At 28.8% G+C, this 20335-nt stretch overlaps 2 protein-coding genes across 3 annotated transcripts; both read right to left on the reverse strand.

Annotated features, from left to right (window-relative positions):
- On the reverse strand, positions 1144 to 4873 carry LOC109362744 (probable mannitol dehydrogenase 1). The gene is made up of 5 exons (XM_019608749.1): positions 4721 to 4873; positions 4481 to 4594; positions 2855 to 3368; positions 2104 to 2257; positions 1144 to 1551 (listed from the first exon to the last, which is right to left on the reverse strand). Exons 1-5 carry the CDS (start codon positions 4816 to 4818, stop codon positions 1349 to 1351), a joined length of 1083 nt encoding a protein of 360 aa, XP_019464294.1. The 5' UTR covers positions 4819 to 4873; the 3' UTR covers positions 1144 to 1348.
- LOC109361771 (probable serine/threonine-protein kinase kinX) lies at positions 11595 to 15489 on the reverse strand. Of its 2 annotated transcripts, XM_019607311.1 has the most exons (3): positions 15157 to 15489; positions 12104 to 12455; positions 11595 to 11998 (listed from the first exon to the last, which is right to left on the reverse strand). In XM_019607311.1, the coding sequence occupies exons 1-3, from the start codon at positions 15361 to 15363 to the stop codon at positions 11877 to 11879; spliced, it is 681 nt and encodes a 226-aa protein (XP_019462856.1). In that variant the 5' UTR covers positions 15364 to 15489; the 3' UTR covers positions 11595 to 11876. The 2 variants fall into 2 exon arrangements, with proteins under 2 accessions (XP_019462856.1, XP_019462855.1); XM_019607310.1 differs by having other exon boundaries at positions 11595 to 12455.

The following is a 20335-nucleotide window of genomic DNA, read 5'->3' on the forward strand; positions in this document are numbered from 1 at the left end:
TCTTTGATTTTCTTTATAAAGGGTCAAAATATGAATCACTACAAGGAAATATTTGTAGTGAAGATTACAGAAATTGTTTGACTTGAAGGATATCCACATAAAGAGCTTTGATGAATAGAAAGTACTAGCAAAAGGTACCCACAAGCGACATTTGAAGTGTTTTTTTAATTTAGTTCACAAGTATGCATTGCTGCCTCTTAATTTAGTTCACGAGTTTGTGATCAATCATACCCAAAAGTAAACGTCAATCTTGGCAACTAATTCTACAATGACTCTAAACTCTGATCACAATCATATATTTTTATGGTTGGCCAAAACAATCAAACATAATTCATATGAAATCACCATTATTATTTGAAACATTGAAAGGCCTTTGGACCTTAAAATTTGAGTATCTAATGGACCAAGGATGAAAGCTCTTGTGTGGAATCCACGGCTGCTAGGTCTAGTGTGGTCTGATGAAGTGATGCATGATTTATTATAAAATTGGAATGAGTTTTTTCAATTTTTAATGTGTGCTAAACAATATATATAATTAAGAATCATAATGTAAGAAATTTTTAATTGATAAATAATTAATATACTTGTCAATATTAAAAATAATATATTTTTTTCCCTCGTCAGAACTTGTTTTACCATCGCCAGTTCACAATATATATATGGAATGATTGCATGACAGAGGAACATATATTTTTACTTTTGTTAAACCATTACTTTTAGCATAATATTTAAGAAATTTGACAATAAAAGTCAATATTAAGAAATTATGAATTTAATGAGGTGAAATAACTTCAGTTTGTAGGTGAAATGAGTCATGTGCTATTGTGTTAATGACCCAACCTTCAATTTGAAGTAAATGAAAATGCCACTCCTAATGTTAAGAAGCTATATCATTTAAAAGGAAACAAAATCCTTGAATGGAATTTGTTTCATTAAAAATATACCTTCACAGTTTTTTTCTTCTTCTACTAATGCAGAAACAAAGTTCTTTATAAAATGTATCATGTCAACAAAGTAAAATGGTTTAACCGTGTACAAAATCTCAGTATGCAAAATGTATTAGCCAAATGCATTTGGAAGCACTGAATCCAATAAAGGGGGTGAAGTTAAACATAAAAGAAAAAGGAGAGCAACAAAATTAAATAGCAAACAAAATCACAAAATAAGATTAGTACTTCATGAAAATAAAGCAACATAATATAAATTCAAGAGTCCAAACTATTGTGCAGAAGAAAATAGAGAATGACCTCATATCTAAAGTTTGGCATCTAACACCAATCTTATGTTTTCCAATATACTGAGACATCTAAGGCACCACATGCATAGAGTTGAAAAATCATGATAGCCTCTATGAAGTTGATAAGGAGTTACCCACATCAATCACAAAGCGATATTTGACATCAGATTTGACAAGCCTTTCCATGGCTGTATTGATTTGGTCTATTTTAATCAGCTCAATATCAGCAGTTATGTTGTGCTTCCCACAAAAATCAAGCATTTCCTGAGTTTCCTTTAACCCTCCAAAGTTGCTCCCCCCTATAAGCTTTCTTCCTGTATGTTTGGAATAGCATATTATACAACATTTCATTGACCAAATACATATCTAATTGTAAAGGGAATGACACTCCAATAGGCACATTCACATGATTTGATTTTTGTACTCATAAAATTGTGATTGGTTAATGAGAGTGTGAATATAGGCAAGTTTTAAGTTCCAATAATCCTTACTAGCAAACACAAACTTTCTATAAGTTAAAGGTATAAGATGTGTGCAGGTTGGAGAGTCATTCTGAGTAATCGACATTTTTATAATTATGAGTGAAAACACGTCAACTGAAAATTTATGCAAAAAACAAACCAGGCTTTGGAAAATCTTTTCACAACTTAAATTTGACGGTATTTTATAGAATCTTGACATGCTTTAACCTGTAATAGTTCAATAATACTCTTTCATGCAGCTTCTTAGAAACAAATTACACACCAGGTGCTTTTTCATCTTGGGCTATTACCAAGGACAACTTGTTTCAATCAAGTTCTTTTTACCTAGTCTTGTTTGGAACATATAAAACCACATTGTATCAAATAAGAGATTATATGGCTTACCCATAACTAGCGGAAAGACCGGCAGCTCGAGAGGCTTGCTAGGCAACCCAACAGTGACCAGCTTCCCATTCAGCTTCAGTAGAGCAAGCAATGAATTCAGAGAATGAACAGCAGAGATTGTGTCTATGATATAGTCCAGGGTCCCTATAGCTTCCTGTCGTATAATATGAACAAGAATACAAAGTCATCATTATAAGAATTCAATGACCCTTCAGTCAATTCTTGTATTATTGTTTATCATGAAAAAGCAGAACATGGTTGGTTTCAAGTATTCAACAGTGATAGGATGGTTCAGCTAGTCCAGTTTATCAAGCTCAGGGAGGAAGTGAGGTTTTCGAGTGTTGAGGCAAATTTCAATTCACAGCTTCAAATTCAAGCAATTTTCTATTACACTACTATGTCAGTAACCAAGCTTTTAAACAGTGACAAAAGATTGTCATCACAAAACAGTAAACTCTAGCAAACAAACAATTTTCCCATTAGATGAGGTTGACTACATGCAAGAATAACACCACTGTGTTATGTCAAAAACCAACTCTTTAGAAACATGGTTTATATTTAAGTCCTTTTAATGACTTTTCTCTCTATTTCTAGCTCTAACTATTCAAGCATATATTATTTGCTACCACATAGAACATCATTATTTATCCTTACCATTCCAGTATTGTAAAGCACCAGTAAATTTGTCAAAAGCAAAGCCTAGAATATGAAACAAGTCCTCCAAACGTTTTCAAGATTTATTTTCACTTACTTTGAATTTTGCAGGGTCTGTGGATAGAAGGAAAGAATCAGCCCCAAGTTTGTTAATGGCTTCAAATTCCTTGTTTGGAGAGCTACTGATAACAGTAACTTTCAGACCAAATGCTTTACCAAATTTGATTGCAACATGGCCCAATCCACCAAGCCCTGCCACACCCAAGTGTTTACCTGGCTCTGTCATCCCATAATAAATCATTGGGCTATACACAGTAATACCAGCACACAGTAATGGAGCACCAGCATCAAGGGGCAAATTTTCAGGAAATTGAAGAACATAATGCTGATGAACAACCACAAAGTCAGAATAGCCACCATGGGTTCTTGTCCCATCATAATAAGGAGAGTTATAGGTAAACACAGGTTTAGGACAATAACTCTCCAGATCCTGTTGGCAACACTCACATTCCTTACAAGATTCCACTATAACGCCAACTCCAACTCTATCACCCACTTTGAATTTTTTCACATTATCTCCAGTTTTTGTCACAATACCAACAATTTCATGCCTGAAAAATACAATTGCAAAAGCCAATGCAGGCCACACTCAAAGATGTCTTCTTAATAAGCAACAAGTATTACTATGTGCAATGTTGACTAATGCACAAATATATACAAGCCTCACTATACTTATCACTCAAGTATGAGAGAATTTAAAAACTAGGTCAATTTTGTTCAATGAAACTACACAAACACCCACCTAAGATGACAAAATAGTTTGTTAAGGGGATCTAACCAATTGTGACTATATCTCCAACAACATTGAAAGACTAACAATATATTTTTATATATTACAAACTCTAGCACAGGCATAGGCCCAAGACCCATGTATGCTTATAATTGGTATTACTAATTGCCTAATTGGTGAAAGTTATAATAAGATATTTGCTTCCAATATATTACATTATTTTCTCTCCACTCTAATAGTAAGCAATATAAAACTTCTTATAATAATATATTTATAATATAATCCATCTACACCCTTAATGTTAAGTAATATATTCATCGGTTGATCAGCACATGTCCACACAATTTTTAATGATTTTGACTAAAGTTCTACACACGGACACCCCTACATTGTGCTGCCTATGTAAGTTGATGTGGCGAAAATGTGTGCAACAATGTTTTTTCCCCTTTATTCTTAACAACCCGGTACACTAAAGTCCAAAGAGAATTTATGTCTATTTAAGAATTGAGATAAAAAAATACAACAACCTTAGGCTCAACATTAAGAGTCCAGTTCATCTCCACCTTTACTAGTATTGGAGAGTTCATTACTGGAATATAAAGTACAAAAAGTTTCCTTAATTTGTATATTTATTTTATTAAAAATAATTTAAAAGTAAAAGTAAAAACATTTTTTTTATTTTTTTAATACTTTGTCACATAAGGTGTTTAATAACGTGTTATCAACTTCTTAACCAAAATTTAATAACTATCTTTATGAGATAAATAAAGTATTGTTGGGCTAAGATTTGATCCACTTAGAAAGAAAAAGGAAAAGATCCTTAGTCCTTTAACAGAACTAGTATATTTGACATTAACAATTAACCATTTAGCTTTTAAATATGTAAAATATGGTTAAGAGGTATATAGTATAAGATGGTAAATATGTATGTACCCAGGAACAACAGGGTAAGTAGTGAAACCCCAATCGTTTTTGACGGTATGCAGATCCGAATGGCAAACACCACAGAAAAGGATTTTAATAGCAACGTCATCAGGGCCATTTTCCCTGCAAAAACAAATCACAATTATTACAATGTGTAAAATGACATGTGAAAATTAAACAAGTTATGAAAAAGAAAGAACGTTAAAATTAAGAATAGTGAGGAGTGGAATTAGAAGGTGAAAAGGGAACCTTCTAGAGAAATGGAAGGGAGAAAGAATGCCAGAAGTATCTGTGGCAGCCCAACCAAAAGATTTGTGTGGGTGCTCGTTTTCGGGTGATTTCGCCATTTCTAATTATCTCTATGCTCTATTTTTCTTCTTCTTCTTCTTCTCTGTTATATTATCTTCTCGTTTCGTTGTGATATGATGTGACACAGAAATGACAATATATAGGGAAAATAAAGCGCTACCTAAATATGACGCTATAATTAATTGTTGCTCCTACAGTCCTACTGCCTTTATCATACTAATAAGTGTTAGGAAATAATCCCACGTTGGCTACCTTTATCATCATAATTGTTAGTTTCTTTTTAGACTTTGATACCAATATCTATCCCCGTGATTATAGATTTATATATAATTATTATTATTTTGATTTTTAAAAATAAATAAATAATTAAATATAAGTAGTGATAAACTAAAAAAAATATCTTTGAAAACTCTATCTCACTCCGATTAGTATTTTAAAATAAAATAAAGATGAGAGATTCATGAACTCCTCCTAGTCATTTAGTTTAGGAAAATCTAATGATTTTAATTAGTAAGTAGTTCTAAATCATTATATGTCAATAAAATTGATGACTAGGAAGTTTAAAAAACTCACTCTTAAGTAAATGAATCATCTGTCTAGAATAAAAGTATAAAATATGTGCTCGGAAAGATTTATATATTGTTACTATACCACTCAATATTCATTTTTAATTATCATTCACTACTCATAAAAAACAATGTAACTGCATTGACTATATAAATCTTTATACTTGTATTGACAAATTTATTATATAAAAATATTATTATTTATATAATAAGTATTTGATTATTATAAATATATAATTAAATTCGAAATTTGCCTTATTATCCACGTGGATATTTGCAAATAAGTAGAGATGCGGATAAATAGCAACTATACTCGTGCTCACTTCATTCCCATCCCGATTATATCTCTCTGGTATATAAGATAAAAAATATTTATTACTTTTTTTTCTTTCTGAAAAGAAGTTCGTTTGAGAGGATTGTAATGAAAAAATATAATTATGATGGCATATTAGTATTAAGATCTTTGAAACTAGTAGCATATATTTTCATGTTTGATAAATCGGGTTGTTTTTTCAGAAAGGATAAAACTGGATGAGTATCACTCATCCGGATGTATATTTGTACTAATAATATAAAATTTTTCACATTAGTACTGTGTCATTTATTTTTTAGTTAGGATTAATTTTCAATTAAAAGTAATACAAATAAAATATATAAAATATTGGACTGTATATAAACTTTTATAGTATTTTTTTTGTTTCCCACAAGTATCATCGCATCAGAGGCAATCCTATCCGAGCCAGAAATATCTACAGGTACGTGAAGCTAACTATTCCAGCAGACATTTTTCCATCCACAAGACTCGAACCCGAGACATTACTTAAGGGGAATCAAACATGTACCACTTGAACTAACGCTCGTTGACAAACTTTTATACTATCAATCCATAGATATTAAACTCATTATTAAAAATGATGCAACATATCATTAGCATTTCTTTCTGCTGGGAATAATGGCATGTTTCATTAATGTGCATGTTATGTTTTCAAATCTTTTATCCATCTAACATGGAAACATTGGAAAAATATTCAAGTTTGTCATATTTTTATTGGTTAGTTGATTTTAATAAGAGTATAATATATATGTACTAAAAATATACAGATTTATATATAGTCAATGTATTATATACTATTTTTGAATTATTTAATAATCATTAATGATTCAAAATAAATAATAGAAGATATAATATATAAAACTCTTACATTATCAACTTATAATAATCTGTAATTTAAGTTAGAAATTAGGTTTTTCAAACCAACACCAAAAAAATGGTGCATAGTTATGAGAAAGTAATATACTAATATGTATAGATTTAATGAGTTCAACAAATAATAATGTAAATTATACCTTATTGTAAAGTTAAAATGTGCTCATAGAAAAACGTGAAAACTTGTCTATTTATTTGTTTTCTTTAATCGAATTACCTCGTCAAGTATACCTATCCCCAACTTTCAATACAATTTTGTCTTTATTTGTAAAGTTAAAATATAATATCCTCGTAGAAAAACGTGAAAATGTATTGTTTTGTTTTCTTGAATCGAATTACCTCTTGAAGTATACCTATCGATAAAAAAATTATACGAAAAATATGTATTTAATTAGTATCAATGGTTAGAAGAATATTTTACATTATTTGTGTATTTTTATTATATATATAAATTATTATTGATTTTTAAATAAAATTAAACAAGATACAAATAAATGATAAAGATTTACTGACTGTTTATGAATTTTTATATTAATTGTACATATATATTCCAATTCAAAACTATTCAATGCAATCATCCATTATTCCTTTTATATTTTATCATATTAACTCATACGATAGATGAAAGACAAATATCTTGAAATATGATCACATGTTTAAACATTAACCGATTTTAATAAAGAAATGATATATTCTCTTACTAAATCATTTTACTAATTTTTCTGCCTACATTAAAGTGACAATTATCAAAAGATAATACCTTATTTATTAATGATTAATTTATAAATATCATGTGTTATATTTTTGTAGTTAGGAAAATTAGTTGAACAATTTAATAACAGAATATATTACTCTTTTAACAAATATATTTTTCTATATATAGTAGAATCCATGATTTAATCCAAGATCCCATACTTTAATTTGTTGTCCAACCTTTTTTCTAATTATGCAAATACACATGAATTTTTATTTAATAGAACATTAATTAATTAAGAAAAATGTCAATCATTTCTTCAATTATAGGTATTAATTTGGCATTAATATTTATATGTAAATCCATTTAACAAGATAATTAATTATTTCATTATTTTTTAAAATTTTAATTATTTTATAATTTAATGACTGTCTAGGAATTTATTAGGATTATTTAAAATAACATATTCGTATTGAATATTAAATGTAATATCTATGCATGTTTAGTTTAAGATAATCTGTATATTATCTATCATTTTTTTGAAATTTATAATGATTAAAAATAAATGATATATGATATAATAATATTTATAAACCCATATACTAATATACATTTTTTCTTTCTCTTCAGTATTTTAGTTTTTCAGCTTCTTTGACGTTGGGTTTAAGATCTCAAATTATGGCTGGGAAGTAGAAATTTGTTCGCTTAATAAGATTATGCTTCACTTTTAAAATAATAAATTTTATCTATACTATTAATAAAGGGAAAACACAAAATAACTACCTATCATGGTGTAATTTGTGTTTTCCTATTTTGCCCTCAATATCTTTTTATTTCTACCAAAAAATCATATAATATTATTTTCTTATTTTATCCTTATTGTCTTCTTATTTTAAAAGTATATTTAAAAAATTGAATATTAGACCAATTGAATAAATTCAACCGTAAATTTAGCGCAAAAAATTATATTTGAATTTATAAAATACAAACTATACTAAACGATGGGAAAGCGGGTTGACATGCACGACACACGCTAGTCATAATAACGGGAAAAAAACTAAAACTCCGACCACCTTTAAAAAATATAATAAAATATTGTAATTTAACTTAAATTTATCTCTATACAGTCATTAATTTCTTATGCATATCAAGAAGGTGTTAAATAAATGTAAAATTAAAATTAATTAATAGACAATTGAATTTTTAAATGGGACATATAAAATAGAACCAAAAACTCTTCATGAGATAGATAAATAAATATATAATAAGTAATTATTTTTGGCTTGCCGACCCTCCCTTCTTTACATTCTCATTGTGTAGTTGTGCTGCATTATAAATATTACTGTAGAGGACAATCTAAACAAAACTGGTTTTACTAAAATTCCTTTAACTCAACCCTTTAAATCAATGTTAAATCAGACATCTGATCGGTTTGAATTATTCATTTAAATTTAAAATTGGTGATTCGGATAGTCAGGTTGATTGGACCTCCCGAGTCAATCAAAAAATATTTTTTTAAAAAACAACCAAAACAATGTTGTTTTAAGATGGAAAAAATTATACCTTATTTGTAGTTATATTTGTTAACTTACATTATAGCAAAATTTTGGTTGTTTAATTAAATTTTAAACTCATGTACAATTTCTCTTGCAATTAAAACATAATATATATGTTGTTTGATAACATTTCCAACTTGTTTGTGACATTTTATAATAGTAAAAAATTCTTTATTGGTTATTTAATTAGATATAGTAATATTTTTAAATTTGAAATATGGAGTTATTAAATAATATTAACTAATATTATGATTTTTTAGAATTTTTGTATAAGCTGTGTCAACCGATCTAATCAGTAACCCATTGAACCAACTAGTAACCATTGATTTTAACTGAGTTATTGACCGACCTGAGTTTAATAAACTCGATTTATTAAACATAATTTTATCAAACTGAAATTTACAGAATTGAATTTGAAAACGGGGTTCATAAATGCACCGGAGTAATCAATAAGGATTTAAATTTGAGTACGGTGTATGGAAAAATCAACCTACACTTTATCGCCTCATTTACATCTTAGTCTCAATTTGGAGACCATACCCTTTAAGGCAATACTGATTAGTATAACTATTATAGAATGCATTGACATATCCATTGAACAATAACAATGAGAGTAGTTAGAATTATAAATGTTGTTATGAATGTGTTACTAGTTTGTCAGAGCTCTCTACGAATCTCATTACTCCTTCATCGTGGCTTGTCTTGCAAGGCCGGTCCCGCATTAATTGAACAAAGAACTAGCCACATCGCTTGAAATTATGTACTACCAAATCAGAATTGTTACACCATATTTTTTATAAGATTTTTTTGGTTAGTTTTATGCATTAAAATATTATTAATTTCGTTAATGATTATATATAGTTCTATTGAAATTGTAATTTATTAACTAAATATAATATTTTCAACGAGGGAGTCATATATCTGGGTGTTCCTTTGTTTCCTAACAGATAGAGTGCTTTGGTTTGTAAAAGACTAAAAGTGTTGTTCAAAAAGGTAATTGTGGGACTCCTATATACCTGGGTGTTCTTTTGTCTTCCTATGGTAAAAATAGAAAATTTTAGTAGTTAGTATTGAATTTGAAAAGATTTATGATTTGTTTGGTTGAAAAGTAGAAAATAAAAGAAGTGAAATAATGGAGAAAGAGAAAAGTGAGAGACAAAAATAAGATAAATAAAGTATAATTTTGTATTTTTGATATGAGAGAAAGAGAAAAGAAAGAGAAAATGTAGATATGAATTTTGAATAACAAAAATATTCATACACCAAAAAGAATATGAAAAAATGTTTTGTTAGTAATTAAACATTTAAGAATTACTAGTTTAAAATTTATTGTAAGAAATATGTAAATATAATTTTAAACAATATTTATAACATAGAAAATAAAAATAATCGTGGAAAATGTGTATAATATAATATAGAGTAATTAAATGAGTTATTTTTTGTTATTTCATTTTCTCCTTACATATGGACAAAAATGATTTTGGTGGATCTCATGTACTTTTTATTTCTCCGCTTTTTTATACTCGGTTTGATTTAGAAAGGAAAATAGAAGGAAAAAAAGAAGGAAAGAAAATTCAAGGAAATTGAGTCAAAAAAATTAGTTATTTGGTTTAAAAGAAAAATGAATGAACAAAAGTTATACATTTTCTCTTATCTTGTTTGGTTGTGCAAAAAGTGAAAGAAAAATTATTTATGAAATTACATTAACATCCCATATAAGAAATGTTATATTTACGACATTGTTGTTACAACTTTGTTTTTAACATGTACAAAATACAGGAAATCTATATATTCTTTGACCAAACTAACTCCAAGAAGTATAAATACTAAATAAACACATTTATAGACAAAATATTATGTAGAAAAATCTAAATATATTGATTTGTGTATCACGTGAGGGGTAAAATTAAAAAATAAAGGAAAAACACTTTTAAAAAAGAATAATACAAATATATTACTCAAAAATCATAAGTTCTCCAAACATAATTAAAACTGAAAATAAAATAAAAATAAATGTATTTTTTTTATTGTGCAAAACATTCATACACTATCGCAAAAAAGGAATGAATCAAGAATATATAATAATAAAAGATAAAAAATTAAAGGGGTTGCAAGTTAGAACAAGTGGGAAAAGAAATACATTCTTAGATTGAAATTGGAAAATGAAAAAAAAAACTGAATTAGAATATTAAAGTTCTATTTGTTTTTGTTTTTTAATGATAAACTCATTTGAGGAGAAAAGATGTTTGAGGAAAAAAAAAAGAGAAAGTGAGTGATTAGAAAATAAGAGAAAAGAGAGTAATTAGAAATAAACAAGGGTATTTTAGTCAACTTATCAAAATGATTTTTTCATGTGTATTCCTCTCACATTTGAGAAGAAAACATTTTAACATGAGATCTACCTATTTTTTTCTTCCCCTCCTCTTTTCCTTTGTCAACCATACAAAGGAAAAATTATTTTTCCTTCCATACATTTTTATTCCTTCTATTTTCACTAGAAGCACTCACAATCTTACTTTCTTCTCAATCAAAGGACGGAAAAAGTTTCCTTTCTCTACAACTTTTCAACCCTCACCTTTTTTCCTCTCTTTAAATGAAGGTTGCTTAGCACATCAAATCAGTTAGTTGGGGTATGCATAAAGTTTAATAGCAAACTAATAATTGCATTATAAAATGAATCATATAAAATCAAATAGTCTTTTCAGCTCTTTACATTATTATACTAGTGCCATTCACGTCAGAAACAACAACATTGTTACAATAATTAAGAACGAATTGAATTACATGACAGTAATATGAAAAGATTCATGGAATTACCACTTACAAATCACAATAAAATTAAATTACATTGGCGATTTTTTTTGCTAACAATCCACATTATCAATAACAGGATGTAAAAAAATAAGTATGTCAAACAAAAACAGAAAATCAACTCTTCAAAAAACTAAAAATAATAACACATTTGGAAATTGAAAAGGATAGGTAGAAATCTGACACAATGTGTGCAAATTGCCATGGCCTATGATTCATAGTAGAACATCTTAGATTGTGAAATGTTGAACATAGACCCATTTCAGGTTTTAATGTTGCTAGCATCACTAGCCTTAGATTCATGCTCCACTTCATTATGGTTCTTCTCTTCTCTGCTACTATGTGTTGCTTTCTCAGTAATAATCTTAGGCACAGACCCTGTATCTGTTGAAAGAGCTTCAATTACTTTCTCCTCAGGCTGAGTAACTACCTTTGTAACTTTGGTCTCTTCAATCAGAGTCTCTGGTTTATCAGATTTTGAACCATGACTTGGTGTTTCCTTAGCATCTACGAATTCTTGTTTTGGTGTTTCAATTATTTGATTTTCCTCTAAAAGTTCTTCAATTTTTGACTCCAGTTTCGCTATTTCCTCATCAAGCTTACTGCTTTCATTTTGCACTGAAGATTTCTCCTCTAACTTAATCAGCAGTGGAGAATCTTGTTCTACAGGCTCATTGTTTAGTAGTTTATTCTTATCTTCTGCCTTTGAAGATTCATGTTTCACTATGGGTTCATTGCTTTTACTATCCTCCAAAGGTTTCTGGGCTTCTAATGTTTCTTGTTTCACAATCTCCTCCACTACGGTTTTGTCATTTTCGGTGGAAACGTTTGTATCATCATTCTGACACACACACACACAAACAACAATCAATTATATAAATAAATTAGTACGAAGAATTAATGCAACATGCATAGATCCAATGAAAAGGGACTTTTGTCATTTCTTATACATTATTAAATGTATAATAAATCCATTTAATTCAAACTAAAAATGTTATTTAATGAGGATAAAGATCTTCTATCTTAATTTGTATTCCTATTTGTGTCTTAAATTAATTAAAATGTCTCATTTTATTGAGAAAATAAAAATAAAAACATAAACTTATATTTTTATATTATTTAATGAACCCATGACCAATTTATTGGAAAACTTTGTTCGACCAAAAATTCAAATTTTAGGGAAATTCTTGTTACTCTAAAAACAATTACCACGTCATATGTTGATAAAATTTGCTGAGAAGTGTAAAATAAAAAATCAAATAAATAGACATTTTTTTCTAATTTTATGTTTAATTAAATTTTCCTATTATTAGCAACAACAAAAGAAGGTGAGCCTAACCCGTGATTTAATTATTACTAATGCATGCAACAATCGCTAGAATCCAAATGTTCACTCAAGGTGTTATTATATGTGGTGTTATTATATGTAGGTTCATTTCCTTGTCATGGCTCCAATTCCATTTTGTCAAGCTAGTTTTTTTTGGTACAATGGAGAAAAAGTAGAAGACTAGAAAACTAAGATCCATGGAACCATGCAATAGATAAGAGCAAAGAGTCTAAGCCAAGAGGCCGAAAATTAAAAACCAAAATTGAAAAATAACACTACTACAAAAGTTTATAAGAATTAGACCCAACTTTATACTAATATTAATACAATAGTGTAAGACCCCACTAGACTTCAGGATGATTAAAAGATTATGAGTTCGATTCCTATGAACGACACTTGTTGGAATGGATAACTACGCATCCTATAAAAAATTAATTTCTTAACCAAAATGGTGACACACCCTTTAGAGTAAAAAAGTAACATTATTGTGTTAGTTATTGTAAATGATTTATTAAACAATCAAAATAGGAACATGTACACCAGTACCTGATACATAAACCTATGATTTAGATAATAGTGTTGTTGTAATATTAGTAAAAAATAGTATCAAATGTTTATTTTTTTAAATCCTAAACTTATTATTATTATTTAATACTTATGTTATCATTTCTTATTTTTCCTCTCTAGCTTTCTTGTTGGTTGTATTTATCCAAACAGGTTATTTTCTTTTACCACTTGATAAAATTGAAACGATGAAACAAGTTGTTGTTTGGCTTACTCTTATACATGTTTGGAATCCTAACCATTGACTTCTCTTTGCTCAACTTTCCTTATTTTTCTCCTGCACGTTTTTGAGTGGTTTAAGTGCTGTGCCTATATATTATATGCGTGAAAATAAGTGTACAGAACCTAACTATCTTAGTCTTCTGAGCTATGAGATGGTATGATAAGGGTTTAAGTAATGAGGTGAAAGAGGTTATGAGTTCGTATTTCACTCATAATATATTTAAAATAAAATAAAAAGAGTTATAAAATAGTTTGATTGTTAGAGTTGATTGATGTTTTGAGTCTCATCCGCAACAAATACTAACGTGTCAAAAAACCATTTGGAGCTGAATTCTCGTTGCAAAAATTTCTCATTTTTTCCCGTCAATCTCTTATTTCCAAAAGCAATCTAATAAGTAGATCCATGTACCCTCATGGTGGTAAAAGGTTTTTGTATCCTAAAATGTATTAGTCAATAGAGGGCCCCCGCATCGAATGACATACTTTGAGGTGACTAAATACTTTTCAGCCTAGTGTATTTAGTGCATGTCTCAACCAAATATTAATATGATATTCCTTTACTTCTTTTTTTGCATATCATTTTGTTTCACGTATGCTATTTTTAAAGCATTTTTTCAAAACTCAAGTCATAATATGTTGGGTAAAGTCTTTAAGAGAAAAGTGGACAAAGAATCGGTACGATAAAGTAGGATAAAATATGCTAAGATCTGCTTTGCTTTATAGGGAAAGGAATGACACAAGAAAACTTATTCATTTGTTAATTAGTGAGAAAAGCAAATATCCAAATCCAATAATTGTACCACTATTCTCCATTTCGTCAATTTCTTAAAAAACAAAGAAAAAAATAAAGAAGAAGCAATGAAGTATAGTGATCTTCATAGAAGGGCAAAGCCAAAATAGATGGACATAAGAGATTCAATTTTGTGAATTTTAATTATGTGTATTTGGCAACACTTTTGAGTTGATTATAGACCAATTGATAAAAGTAAGTTAATAGTTTTACTTAGAGGAATTCTCAAAGGGAACTTAGCAGTGAAAATGGTGGTATCCATTTGCATTTGTACATGAGGTATGATAAGTCAATTAAAATAATTAACTTGTAGGATAAGAGCTTTTAAGTTTTATACACTTATTAATATACAAGTTAGTTAATTTCATCCTATAGTTTCAATTCATTTAGCTAATCATAAACATTTATCCCCTGATCTTAGTATTTTAATTCAACTTTTCATCCTTCAATTAATTTTTAATTAGTTACTTGAACCCAAGAAAGCTTATGAGTTTAGAGAAGTTCCTTTAAAGATAAAATGATGGGATATGATATACACAGAAAAGTGTGAATAAAAAGACACCATTCTATGGCAGCACATACACAACAAATTAAAAAGAAAGTGTTGAAACTAAAGAAGTTGAGAATATAGGTATATACCTCTTTGTTGAACAACAAGCTGAGGGAACGTCTTTTGTTTGTTTGGTCATCATCAACACCAGTATTGATCTCAGGTTGTGGTTCTTCTGACACATTGGTTTCATCAACAACGTCTACCTTTGATGGTTCAGGTTCAAGTTCAGGTTCAGGTGCCTTAACATCGGAGTCATCCTTCAAAACTTCGGGTTTAGTTGCACAACCTCCCATTTTCTCTCTTTCTTCGTAAAGTTCAAAAGTAGCACAAAAGCTTTGATGTGATGAATTTGTCTGTGTTTTCTTCTTTTATGTTGACTCAAAAGTTGTAAAAGTTAAAAAAGAACAAGGAGAAGGAGAAGGAGAAGGAGAAGGTGATGTACGTGCGCGGAAATGGATGTTAGCGAGCGATGTAAGTGGAAGAGAAGAGCTTATAAGGGAACCAATTTAAAACGACACTTTCTACTTAGTTCCCTTCCTTGTTCTGCGGCAAGGAAAACAGTAAAATCAATGCCTATTTTATATTCACGTATTTACACGACTTTGTCTAAGTACAAGTACCATAAAATGAAGAACAACCATAATATAATGAGATTAGCTTTCCCAATTTTTTTGATAAGTGTGTTAAAGGCTACCATGTAATTATAATCATTATTAACAAATTGGAAGAGCTCTAAGTTTAATCAGTTAAATCGAAAGATTCTATATAATAAATAATCATCTATGATATATTTATATATAAATACAAAATTTATATAATTATAATGAAGTAACATTTCTCCATATTTTTCTTAGACCAAAGTAAAATCAAATATTAGAGTTGTATTCAATTTTTTTATTAAAATATTATGTGACTAGTTCGGTATGTTTTTTGGATTATTGTGGTTTAAACCGGTTCAAAAACGGTCTAATCCCTCATTCAGTTAATATTGTAAATCAAAGTCATTTTTAAGTTTGGTCATCGCCTGATCCGGTCTTGATTCTCATAACATTGGTTTATTTCTAATTTTTTGGATGCAATGTGTATTTCTGATTTTATACTGTAAATGTATCTCTTACCTTGAAAAAATTAAATTCTTAAAAATAAGAAGATTTAATTACTATGTTTCAATACATTAATAAGTGAGAGGAGGATATTGGCATTAGTTATTTATTCATATTTTTACAAACCAGTCACGATTTTATCCATATAATATAATATGAGAGAAGGTAGGAATTCAGCAAAGCTGTCAAGCTTAGACTTTGAGGAATTGATGGAAGGGGCAAATGTGCACACAACATCGTCATGTCTTTAGGAGGAAAAATTAAGAAAACAGCTTCTGAGTTGTAGTTGTAGTTGTGGTGTGCTTATAATTACGTCGTGTTGGCCTATTAGAGTTTATATACTTAATTAATCTTGGACTCACAATAACAATACTACCAATTTTTGACTTGGTTCAAATGTGAATTTCTGTTGTTGTCAAATGATGGGTAATCTAAATTCTCTTAAGTCTTGATTAACATTGTGATCTCTTATTCTAATTTAAATTGACTTTTAGAAATTAAGTTTCTAAAAATTCAGTTGCATTAAGTACTTTGTAGAAAAAATATATTTTTATTGGACTCAAAATATGATAGAAAAATGTCCATGTTTCAACTAAAACAAAGTTTTCTTCATCTAAATCAACAATCTTGTTTTAATTTTAATAGTTTTAAACATTTATACATTATTAATGTGAAGTTTTTACACAATAAACTTATTATTCATCGTTCATATACTGGTAATATAAAATGAATGATACAATTAATACATAGACAATTTTATCTTATTTTAAAACCAATAGAATCCCCTGACATTTACACTTTTGGGGACCAAAATAATTAGATCGTGTTGCCCATCATTTGTCACAATTTCCATTACATACATGTCTCTTAATTCTTTAAAGAATATAATGGAAGGACAAAGATTACCAGTCTCCAACCATATTTTATTTTTTATCTCAAACCTATCACATTTTACCACATGAATAAAATGAAAATTATAAAAACAAAAAATAACAAAAATCACATTTTGATTGGTTGAAGACATGAAATGGAACACCGATTAGGACAGTTGATGTCTTAGAACCCTTTTATGATCTTATTTTGCCTCTATAGTCGCCGCTTGTCACGGATAATAAACCACTTCTCATCTATGGTATGCCCAATCATTCAACTCCATGCGCAATCTTTTTCACCATGTCCAGCTGGATTCTTTGAAACTTAGAACACTCTAATTTCAAGTCTCCGAACAACTAGCAAGGTATTCTTAAAACATTATTTAGATTGAATTATATTAAAAGAATCTACAATATTTACAAATAAGCATGTTAAGAGTTTATCAGGTGTATATGGTCCAAACATAATGCGTATCTATTTTTGCTAGGTGTGATATTATTATATATTGGAACTGTAAATGAATAAAGGTTAAATTATAGTTACATATATTAGCTCGTTTCTTAAAAAATGATGTTTTTAACCTGTGAATATATTAAAAATATATTAAATGATGTATATAATTTGACATATTTTGATTAAATTACTTGTATTTAGTTCGTCTACATTTTTTATAATTAGGAGTGCGAGAAATATAGAAGGCGGAAAAAGAATTTGATAAGTGAGAATGTAATTGAAAAATACATAATTACATTTTAGGTTTTTAAAACACTGTGGAACAAAATGAATCGTAGAGGGAGTATATGTTAGGCAAAGGGGGGTGTGTAGTAAATATCGGTAATTGAACCTTTTTTTTGTTGTCAATTTTCATAATGTTCCAAGAAGCTTAGAAAAGATTCTTGGTTTGAAGATAAAGGAAAATACAAATAAATCTTTGATATTGAAAATAAAAAAGAATCAAAACTCATGTCTCCAGACCTTTCAAGAATCTATACGGTGGGTTGATATCTGAGACGGCTGGATGTACAGATTTTGAGGGCATGCTATATTTTTTATAGAGTAAATTACACTTACATTCATTAATTATATATATACATTATACTCACTATTCCTATAAGATAAATGTAATTTTCTTAAATAAAAATTGTGATGGACATAATTAAGTCAAACAAAATATGGTATATTGTGAGTACAAACTCAAATAGTATAAGAATCGATGTCTATTATTTTAATTAGTTATAATACAATATAAGAGTAATTTAAACATATTCTTAAGATTATTTATGCAGTTTATAATGAATAAAAGATAATGAAAAGAGTAATAAATATAAACTTTTATACCATTTGGATTGTTTTCACATTATACCATATTTTATTTGACTTAATTATATGTATTACTATTTTTTGTTTAAGAAATTACACTCATCTCTCTTATAAGAGTTGTTAATGTAATGTATATATATATAATTAGGAATGATGTGTGTTGGTTTTGAAAAGGTTTGGATGATATATATAATAATTTTATTAAAGTTTAGTCTATCTAAGTGTAATTTACTCTTCTTCTTTTTTTGTATAAAGAAATTTCATATATTATTCTTGTACTTTGTTGGATTAAGTATTTCCAAGTTCGTTACTAGCTTTTGCCCATTTCATTGTCCATTGTGTCTCCCTGGGTGCTTTGGTTTTATGTCAGCTATGTAGTCATTTTATGATGATAAAATATAAAATTTGTCATCTAAGTTATTTTTAATTTGGTTTTATAACAAATTTATCATACATTCATACTCATTTGGTAGTTATTCGCATACTTTTATTACTCGATATATAAATAACATTTCTGAAAATAATTAGTAAATATGTTTTTTTCAAACAGAACAACGTTTATTAAAAAGACTAGGTAAAACAGAACTGAACGGAACAACTGATGTGGTTTCATCTGAATTTAATACGGTGCCATCTAGTTCAGACTTTCAGCCACAGAAAAAACAATGGCGGCAAAAGCTTTGGGTTTCTCTGTAACTGATCTTTCGAACCATTAAGGTTCCAAGTCGCGACCCATTTCTCAAAATAAATGATAATTTTGTGTCATAGTTTTAACTATTGATCATTGACACTTAGATGATTAAATTTGCGTATACAAACGTTGATATTCATGGGCACATCAGAAATTTTGTAAGGGGGGTGCTTTAGATGTTGTCTTAATTGTTCCGATTTTTTGTCAAGGAATTCTTGAGTTTCAACTTTCAATGAATTGGATAGTGGGTTCTATATTATGTAAGCATAGTTGCAATGGGGATAAGGTTTGTAACATAAGATTTTATTAATATTGTTATTTATTATATTTTAGAAAATGAATTTCTGGGCATTTTCAGTAAAGAATTAGACGAAACTCTAGTTGAGTTTTAGTCGTGTAATTTTATTTCCTATTTTGTGTTAAATTTTGGTAATTTTCGGAGACAGTCGGTTCTGAACCACTGTCGGGGCTGAAATCCACTCGGTACGGCTCAAAAAGTGGTTTTTGAGTTCCGTAACTCGGAATCGAATTCTGATTGCACCATTGGCTTCGTAATCACATTTCGAGTCGAGATAGACCCTGATCTAGTCCATACCTATTTGCTAAATATTTTTCTCTCGGAATGCTGAAATCCGAAATTCTAATCGGATATTAGGATCGGACAATTTATAATATCCGATCAAGTATTAGCCGATAACACTCGAGCATATTTATCGCACGTGCTCGCGAAGTGGTCGTTTCGCATTGGGATGCGAGATTTGCCTTTCCATAAAGCAAACCTCACATCACTCAATCTCATGAAATCATCATTAGTTACCCTAGGAGATTTTTCATGATTGCCTAGGAGGAAAATCTGATTTCCTTCTCTCCATCAACTCCACACTTCACTCCCACACTCTTCATTTGCAAAATTTTCTAAGAGAAGGTAAAAACCTCTCTTCATGTTTCCTCTCTTTTCTCCTTTCTTCTTTTATCTTCAATCCTTGATCTCTCAACATTCAACCAATGGATGTTGATGAGATTTAAGTTTGTTGTTCATGAGTATGTCAAGAACATATTCAACCGTTGAAATTTTCTAAAACACCTTCTAACTCATTTTCTCCTCAAAACCGAAAATAGTGATGTTCTTGAACTTATGAAAATATTTTGTTAAAACCATGAATAACTTGTGTTCATGAAGTTGTTATAATGATTTATTACATGTATTTTGTTGTTTTAGCCAAAGGGGATGATGATGAAATCAAAGGAACCTTTAGGAAGTGTTTTGGAAAAATGAGA

Source organism: Lupinus angustifolius, chromosome LG12 (assembly GCF_001865875.1).
Source record: "Lupinus angustifolius cultivar Tanjil chromosome LG12, LupAngTanjil_v1.0, whole genome shotgun sequence".
Lineage (NCBI taxonomy): Eukaryota > Viridiplantae > Streptophyta > Magnoliopsida > Fabales > Fabaceae > Lupinus > Lupinus angustifolius.

Excerpts from the sequence above, each read along its gene's own strand:
- LOC109362744 (XM_019608749.1), bottom strand. The coding sequence starts at position 4,818 with ATGGCGAAATCACCCGAAAACGAGCACCCACACAAATCTTTTGGTTGG. Across the intron at positions 4,595-4,720 it reads CCCTTCCATTTCTCTAGAAG|GGAAAATGGCCCTGATGACG; the intron begins GTTCCCTTTTCA and ends TTGTTTTTGCAG. Across the intron at positions 3,369-4,480 it reads ACTTACCCTGTTGTTCCTGG|GCATGAAATTGTTGGTATTG; the intron begins GTACATACATAT and ends TGTATTTTTCAG.
- LOC109361771 (XM_019607310.1), bottom strand. The coding sequence starts at position 15,363 with ATGGGAGGTTGTGCAACTAAACCCGAAGTTTTGAAGGATGACTCCGAT. Across the intron at positions 12,456-15,156 it reads GCTTGTTGTTCAACAAAGAG|AATGATGATACAAACGTTTC; the intron begins GTATATACCTAT and ends TGTGTGTGTCAG.